We start from the raw sequence: 9,174 nt of genomic DNA, 5'->3' as shown, positions 1-9,174 counted from the left end.
GTAGTAATTGCTTTGGACAGTAGATGGATCCCTGACACACTTTCAGCATTAACTCTTCTTATGGGTGGTGGTGAGGGATTGCTGAACAGTTTAGATTCCCTTCTCTAGAGAATAAACAAAACAATCCCCAGCCCAGAGCAGAGCAGATCCATTCTCCTGTGTTTCTCTCTTGTGCTGTGTGTACATGAGCAAACTGCTTGTTCATCTCTCATGCTGTCCCCTCTCCTGCAGAATTTGCCATTTCAACAAAGTTGACTTTTTCCCACAGAAAATTTTGTTTTCCCTGAAACCATATTTCTGATGGGAAAAGTTTTGCCCAGCTGGAGCAATTTCCTTCGTTCACCCGGTCATTCCTGGAAATAAATAATACACATTCTTGGGTGAGGTTCTAGATAATGCAGGTGTATCTCAGGAGCATGAATCTCATTGACAGGGCCAGCATTAGGGAAAATGGCACCCTAGGCGAACTTAGCAGGGTGTGGGGGGGGGTCCAAGAGATTGACAGCGACCCTCCTCTCCACCTGACCCCAAAGGGCTGTCAGCACTCAGGGTGCCGTGACGGGGTGAGGGGCTGGTTAGCAGGGAGAGGCTGGATTAGGGGGGCAGCTCAGGGAGGTGGGAGGCCCCAGCACTCACCTCCAGAAAGGTTCCCTTCATGTACATCATGCGCAGAGATGTTTTCCTGCAACCTCCATCCCCATGATCAAGACCTTCAGCTCCTTCTTCCTGGAGAGGGCAGGTGGGCTCTCGCTCTCCCTGGTGGTCCAGGGGCCCGCGCTGAGGATGGACCTGTTTGCTACCGCCATGTGTGGGGTGGGCAGACAGACCCCGGCGTGCGGGGGGGTGAGCTCCCTCTAGAGCAGCAGCAGTCCTGGGGAGCAGGCAGCATCTCTGTCAGGTCAACTCCCGCTGTGGCTCCTGCTGTGGCCGGGGGTCACTGCTCTCTGGAGCATCGGGCTGAGGAGGGCGGGGAAGGGGCCAAACTGATCTGGCTCCCAGCTCAGCCAGAGATTGGCTGAGGTGAAATGCTCAAGCTGCCTTCCGCAGCCGTCCCAGCTCTGCTCCCTGCAGAAGGGTGACAAGACACCCTACCATGCCACCCTTCCTTCTGCGCTGCTGCTGGTGGCGGCTCTGCCTTCAGAGCTGGGTGTCTGGCCAGCAGCCGCCACCCTCCAAGTGCCCAGTCCTTCTCCCCACATAGATGGATCACATGGATCCCAGCCTCCTGACCATGGAGCCCCCCTGACCATTGCACCTTCAGCGGTTGCCCACCCACAAATCCAGCCCTGCTCATTGACTTTCAATGAGCTCTGTGCTTCTAAGAAACTTGTGACCTTTGGAAAATCCCTCCCCAACATTTTTGCTTATTTCCATGTGACTGTCTGACTGCAGTCCAGCAAGCAACAGCCCTTAAAGGAGACAGCCCTGGGTCTGTGTCCTCTTCACTGAAGCACGTGGCCAGGGAGAGCTGGGGGCAGAGCCCTGATTCTCAGGCTGAGGAGTGACTCCGCCTGCTGTGGGAGCGGAATAGATCCCGTATCTGCCCTACAGGCTCTCTCTGGGTATTGTATCAATAGCAGGTAGCCCATAGTCTCCTCTCCCAGCATCCCAGTCTCTCTGCCACAAAACATGAGAAAGGACTGGTGGCCCAAAGTGTTATTTTTGGTGCAGTTGACAGCAATTGGCCAATGCCAACAACTCTACACTACGGCCCTGATCCAACACCCACTGAAGTCAATGGAAGATTGTCTGTTATCAACTGGATTTGGAATAGGACCTACTTGCACATGTGGACAGTAATCCAAGGTACTGATTAAAGGGCTCCTCAGGCCACTGCTGCAGCTACCCAGATGCCTTCAGACATGCAGGCCTGGCTTTTAAATCGTGCTAGGCCATTGCCGAAAATTCCCTCATAGGAAACTGCAGACCCCTAAGACTGTGGGGCAACGAACCAGGCCAGTTCTGGCAGCCCAACTCCCCCAAGGCAGGAAGGCTGAGAATACTGGGAATGGATCTACAAAGTATGGTGCTCACGAGAGCACAGCAGAGAGTAAGTGGAACAGAACAGAAAGTTACCAACTGGGGCCACCACTTTTTAATACACCTTTTTACTCCAAAGCTTTAATCCCTGCTAATGAGCAGTAGAGTGGGTGTTTATAAAAATCCTTCTGTGTTTCTGGATTTCTCCAACTCGCTGACCTCTGGAACTGTGCATGAGTCTAAGAGCAAAAGACACTGAAAAGTTAATACGGATCTGAGGCATTTATTCTCCCCGGAACTGCTACATCTGGATACTGCAGATTTTGCAAATGATTGTTCTGATTATGAATATAACTAAATGAAGTCAACACAAAGCACAAGTGCCTAGCAGAGATTAGCTCAGAAAGTGCATGGAAAAAAAGAAAAGAGGAAGTTGCCCCATTTTGGATAAACATAATACTTCCCCCTCCGAGTTGGGTGTGAGGTTTGGCCATGACACATTCAGACCCTTTTCCCTCCCTTCGTGGAGCAGGGGTCGGCCTCACTGTAGACGGGAGAGTGGGGAAGGGGTGACTAACAGTAAGTTGCTGGTTTGATGAGGATGGCAGAAGCTTGGCAGTTTCCATTACAGAAACTACCCCAAGTGACGCTCCCTTTGACGTTCAGTCGAACAGAATAACAAGCTGAGTACCACCAGCCCCCACCATAGCTAGATGCACAATTCCCACCATAAATGTCTTGATCCAGGTCTTTAGCCGTGAACTTCATGTTGTCATGCATGGTGGTTGGATTGTTTGAAGTCATGGCATCCCCTGCAATCCCAGTGTAAGAGCCCAGCCTCAGCCTGTAGCCTTTGGACTCGTCTTCCAGACAGAAGAGGTTGTAGTCTGCTTACTTCATGGTGCCGGATGAATCATGAATGACAAACCTGACCTGGTAGACCTTCTGCTTGGCGATCTGATAGATGTACTCCATCCCCAGCCAGTAGTCATTGTGCACGTTGCCAAAGCCGTACTTGTAGGTGCTCCAGGACTCAGCCCAGGTGATCTGTGTGTCTTGCCGGTTCCGCTGGAGGACCGTCCAGCCGTCACTGGTGCTATTCAAGTCACAGTAAACTACAATCTGGTGGAGTCCTGTGGGTTGGATGACGAAGATGCCGCTGACCCTGTTCCAGGTTATCTCGCTGCAGTCCTTGGGCCAGACTGTGCACAAGAGAGAGATCGCTTTCACTGAACCCCGTGGAACAGAACCCTGCTCAGCTCTTCCCACCCTGGGTCAGTGAGAAAGGGCCCCTCCGGTGTGTCACAGACAGCAGTGTCTGCACTGACACCCGCATGCTTTGCCAGCCCATTGTCAAAGAGGCTTCAACACTGTATGCAGACACTGAGCCCGAATCTGCTGACACAGCCCTGGTGTTAGGTCCTGCCACACACTCCAGGGCAGTTTACTCTCTAACTAGCTACTTTACATGTGCACACATAGGTTTCCCAGGAGACAAACAGGCCCCTGTTCATACTCTGCATGGGCTTTCGGGGAGGTGTTTAACACGGCAGCTACAATGCGTGGGACACTGCGAGCTAATAGCACCATGTGTCCTGTGGGGTGACTGTGTCTTACAGCAGCGGGTTCTGTACCCCTCAGCTCTCAGCAAACTGCTGTGCCAAGGGCTCTTCAACACGGCCTGTGTGCTGAGGCCATGGACACCAGCTGCCAGGGAACGGAGGGGTCTGCAGAGTCAAGGGATCTTGACTGCAAATTTGGCTGTAAACTCCCCACACCTGTAGTAGTGAGGGACACAGCCCAAAGGGTCGCAGCCCTGGGTCCTGGATCCCCCACAGTGGTGCCACTTTTCCTGCAGAAAGATCATGATCCAAAGCTTCTCCTCTGCAGGACACATTACAGCCTGTGTGTATCAAGCCCTTTCCCCACCTCCCACACTGAAATCTGCCATCAGAGTTTCTGCTCCCAGGGGCCTGTATAATCCCTCAGACAGTGCATCCCAATGCCTTGTTATGCCCTGCAGGTAGAAGCTGTGTGAATAACTCTTGTTGTTCTTGCATCTTATTTCTGTGGGGCGTGGACAGGTAAAGTGGGATATACTCTTACCGTGGACCTCTGGTACCTGCGGGTCACTGGCTCGGCTGTGCTGCAGGCTCCCTTTCCCCTGATCTGTAGGGACAGGAATTGGGAGATCTGAGTGACATGAGGGGTTTTCAGAGACTGTCTCCTCAGCACCAGTTCCACAGCGGAGAGTGTTAGCAGTGCATTTGCCTCCCCTTCTCATCCCGCCTGCCCCCTGCCCTGCTCGGGCCCGCGCTGCACCAATTCCACTCCTCCATGTCCTCTCTGCTACCCAAGGCAACCAGCACCTCCTGGCTTTGTCCTGTGCTGCTCCCTGCACTGCAACGGCCCAGCCCCTGCGCGCTCCCCAACCTCTCTCCCCCTCCAACTGCCAAAGAGCTCAGCGTGCTTTGAATATAGAGCTACAGTTGGATGTAATTTCTCCCAGTGGCTTCAGGCCTCCATAATCCCCAGGCAGCCAGGTAGTGACATTCTGGGGTCCCAGGGCTGGCAGGACCCCTAGGGCCAGGGGTGAGAGCTATAAAAGCAGACACATGACACACCTGCCTTCAGATCTTTTGGGTGGATGTTCCGGATTGCATGGGTGGGTCCCTTTAAGATGTTCAGATTGTGTATTTCCAGGGTGAGAACTGGGGCTGACAGGGCCAGCAGGCCAGTGAGGAGCAGGAGACGAGGGCACTGGGCAGCTGCAAAAGGGAAGAGCCGGCGAGAAGCTGGGAACACACACCCGCCCTTTAGGAGCCGCGACTCCCAGTTCCCTCTGCCAGGGAACGGCACAACCCAGAGCTGGGACTGCTGGAACCTCCTGCCTCACCCAGCGCAGACTGGCACTGCCGCCCTCACCTGTCAGTCTGGCTGGGCAGCCGGCCACTGGCCAGGCATGCATGGGGCAGAGAGGAGACACTAGGAACTGGCCCAGTTGGGACAGAAACACCCAGGAGGGGGGCGGATCCAAGGAAGCTTGGGATTCGCCCTGGAGAAATGTTCCCGCTCTGCTTGCCCCACAGAGACACCTCTGTACCATGGAAACGACCGGGAGGGTAGGTGAGAAAAAGGGAAAATGGGGATCGGGGGGGCACTAAGCACTCCGGAGAGGGGGGGCCGTATAGGGAGGGGGCTGGGGAGGAACTGAGAGACCTAGGGAGGGAGATCATGGGGGTGGGGAGGCTAGGTGGACACTCACAGCCCCGGGAGGTGGGGCTGAGGGGGGGAGACTGGCCAGGGGCACTCAGAGCCCCAGGAGGTGCGGGGGGAAGGGCGCACAGGATTTCAGGAATTCGCGGGCAGTGAAGAGCTGCTGGCAGCAGGCAGGAGCCAGCCATGACAATCACCAGTTGGGATCCCTGGCTGGGCTAGTGGCTGGGGGGCCCATGGCCAAGCTGCAGCGGAAGGTGACCTGCAGGAAATGCCTCGGCCTCTGCCTCCTGCTAGGAAGGGTCTGGGCCAGACAATGACCCCACGCGCAGCGTCCCAGCTCCCTGCCCTGCACCTGCCGGGCACGGCCCCTCCTCTATAGGGCGGTTGGCAAGGACATTAGTGCTGCTTCCTCCATCCCCAAAGGCCTCTAACCCAGCCGGTCTCTGGCAACCCCTGCCGTTCAGTATGCCACATTACCCTGCTGTGACATACCGGCGCGGAGGGGACCCCTCAGGGTGGGGGGCCTGCCACACAGCTGGGGAGTTTAACTCGGCTGGGCAGAGGTCATAGACTCTGTATCCCTGGAGCTGGTGTCTCTGCTCCTCTGAGTCTCAGCCCAGGTGCCTCTCTGCCCTACCCCCTAGTCGCCCCCAGGCGAGGTGGGAGCGCCCTGCGTTGAGTTCCAGCCCCACATTCGGACCCACAAGTGCTGGTGGGTTCCAATCCCAGCTGAACACGCCCACTCAGCCCTAGTGCGGAGCAGAAGGGCCCTGTGCTGCCCCACTGACCCTCTGGCTCTCTGAGCCCGCTCGTACCCATCACCTCCCCGCAGCACGTCTGTCCCAGGCTGAACGCTGCTGCTCTGTGCAGATAGGCCGTCTAGATGGAGGCAGCACGTGGCTAGGACTTATAGCTCCTGCCGAATGAGGGGCAGGCGCTGCTATGGACTGCTCCCCCAACCCCGCCCTGCTGCGCTCTGGGGATGCTGCCCTGCTGTGGAGCTGTCAGGTGTCTTGAACGGGAATTTGTTTGGAGAGAAACTGTGCTAAGGAGCCTTATCAGCCCGAGCAGAGAGTACCTGGGAGCCTGCCTGGTTGGGCGGGTCTGGTACAGCCTCCCCCCAGATAAGGCTCTTCCCTGGACTTGGAACAATTCCCTCCGAGGTAACACATGGGGCAGCCAGGGCAGGGCAGATCTCAGGGCGGGTAGCGTCTGGACCAGGCCAAGGCCCTACCACTCAACCATTATTCCTGCCAATGTGTGACTCGAACAAGCCAAATATGTGACAAATGCCTGCAAACAGCTGGGTTTTGTTTCTCCCCAGGCCATAGCTGACAGGCTCTAACAGGCTGAAGGATGTTGTCTTGCTGTGTGCCTTAAATAAAGCCGTTTGTTTAAAAACAAAACTTGAGCTGCACATTCCAGCCCACAGAAGCGCCACTGCCCATCTCCTGTGGGCCTCCAGACCCCAGAAGCCGTGTGTTACGAGCCCCACACAGTCAGGCCCCAGGATGAGCCACGGGCTCCCAGCACCCTGGATGCTTGGCTCCAGGTCCCTACTGCAGATGCACCCTGCCACTGCCAGCTTCCCCCGGCTCCTTTTTCTCTGCCTGGCCCACAGCTGATCCCTGCATGGTCAAGAAAAGCCACCAAGTGCCCCAGACACATTCAGGCTCATCCTCTCTAATGAGTCCCAGAGATGGGGCACCAGCTGGTTCATCACCTGCCTGGTCTCTAGCAGCCAAATGTGAGATTTGTGTGTCCTGGTGATATTAAAGTTTACAGTGTAAAATGCCTCTGCTTTGCAACTCCCTCCCCTCTCGGTCAGAGATGGGTCACCCTTCGCAGCCCTTTGTGAAGCCTGTCTATATGCACAGCATTCAGGGAGGTCTGAGGCAGGAGGGAGTTGTGGGAGGTGGTTGGGGGAGTCTATTTTGGGAGATCAGGGGTGGCAGAGTTGTGCTTTATTTGCAGTTTTCTTTCTTTCTTCCACTGCCTGGGGACTGTAGCGGGGGAGGCAGTATGAGATAATATGTTGGTGGGCACCTTGATCAAAGCCTGGACATACAGACAGATGTGCTGCAGTTCGGTATTTACCCTGGGTTTTGTGTTGCATTTGAAGGCCAGAGCGCCTAGAGTCAGGGATCGACGTCCTAGCCTTGCTCACTGTTGCAATCCAGACAACCACAGCAGCCAGTCCTTGGACCGTTCATCTGAGCCTCTTGTGGCATTTGTGTGGAACTCATCACCTCCAGGAGCCACTGAGGCCAGGAACACAGCCAGGCTCATAAGGGATCGGATATTTGTGTGCACAGCCAGAACCTCCAGGGTTAGAGGCATTACTGCTGCATGTCCTGGAAGGGACATTGACCTGCCAGCTCTGGGGCATTAGCTGGTCTTTAGCTACTGGGTAGGATCTCCCTGTATCTTCCTTTGCAGCATCCAGTACTGGCTGTTGTCAGACATGAGAAGGATCCCAGCTCAGCTCTGGTCTGGCTTTTCCCCTGCTCCTCCTGTGTCAGGGCATTACCCAGCACTAATTAAAGGGCCTAGGGTGGGGCAGATCATCCCACATCTGCTCCTGTGGGGTTCTCACCCCTTCCTGTGCAGCAACCAGTGCTGGTTGCTATCTGAGATGGTCACTGGCCCAGGTGGACCTTGGTCACAGCCAGGCTGGCAATTCCCACATCTCTTTGTGTGCTTTTCTGGAAAAACTCCTTTCCTTGTACCTCGGGATGCGGTGCAGGATGGGGGAGCTGGCGTGTGGGAGGGAAAGTAGCCTGGGCCCAGATCCTGCCAGGAGCTCAGTGTGGGCACTGGGAATCCCATACTGGAAGAGCGGTCTGTATTGCTGACTGCCATGACAGACTGACCCCTAGTGGCAGCAGTTCATTGCTGCAGCATGTGCTGGGAGTGGGAGATAGGCGCACTCAAAGCATGAGGCAGGGGCAGGAGAGGAGTGAAGTGGGGGAAGGGGCAGCCTTTCCCAGCTCTGGTTCTGCTGGTCTCTGTGGATGTCATCCCAGCTGAGGACAAAGTGGCCAATTTAGTCACTCTGGGACTTGGTTCATTGCTTACTGATAAGGGACTCGCAGGAGCCTCACTGCTGCAGCCCAAATTTGAGTTCCGTTTGCATTGCTCCTTTGCTTCTGAGGCATAATTTTGTACTTTCTTTGCTCTTATGTTCTCATTAGCTCATGTGCCGAACTCTGGTGCTGTTGGCTGGACCAGTATCATTTATCTGAAATATTTATCTGCTACTTTTCTCATTGCTGGAAATTGTCATTGGAATCAACAAAACCGGAATTTGTTTTTTCTGTTCTGAAAATGAAACAAGTTATTTTTAAACAAATTTTAAAATATCCAAATATCAGTAAGTACTTTTCCCATAGTCCAGACATTTGCTATGAAATGGTTTAAAATTCAATATCTAATTCACAGTGTGTTTTAACACAGGACATATCACTGTGCAATATTGAAAGAGTGAAAGCTGCATATGGTCAATCATTTAATTTTGTCATAACAAGAAATAACAACTGTTTTGTTACCATAGATATATACAAAAATATAGACTGAATCTTGAATATGTTTCTTTTTTATTTTCCAAAATTTAGATCTTGGGTGCAGAATTGGTAGAATGACAAGAAAGCCAAAAAATTATGTTAAGAGGAAATAGACACGTGTTCCCAGAAGCCTCCTGCTGCAAGACAAGCCCAAGAGAGAAACCAACAGAATTCCACTGGCCATCACATACAGTCCTCAGCTAAAACCTCTCCAACGCATCATCAGTAATCTAAAACCCATCCTGGACAACGATCCCTCACTTTCACAGGCCTTGGGAGGCAGGCCAGTCCTCACCCACAGACAACCCGCCAACCTGAAGCATATTCTCACCAGCAACTACACACCACACCATAGTAACTCTAACGCTAACTCTAGCACCATGCAACAAACCTCGATGCCAACTCTGCCCAC

At 54.0% G+C, this 9,174-nt stretch overlaps 1 protein-coding gene across 1 annotated transcript in view; it reads right to left on the bottom strand.

Moving 5' to 3' along the window:
* Positions 1-2,408: 2,408 nt before the first annotated feature.
* Positions 2,409-9,174, bottom strand: part of LOC119844740 — a 26,425-nt gene continuing 19,659 nt past the window's right edge. Inside the window, 1 exon segment of the mRNA XM_043499720.1 lies at positions 2,409-3,182. Within this exon segment, the coding sequence (XP_043355655.1) occupies positions 2,554-3,182 (629 nt within the window). The 3' untranslated portion in view covers positions 2,409-2,553.

This window comes from Dermochelys coriacea, chromosome 17 (assembly GCF_009764565.3).
Source record: "Dermochelys coriacea isolate rDerCor1 chromosome 17, rDerCor1.pri.v4, whole genome shotgun sequence".
NCBI lineage: Eukaryota > Metazoa > Chordata > Testudines > Dermochelyidae > Dermochelys > Dermochelys coriacea.
Note: the sequence above shows the minus strand (reverse complement) of the source record. Positions and strands in the feature narration are given on the sequence as shown.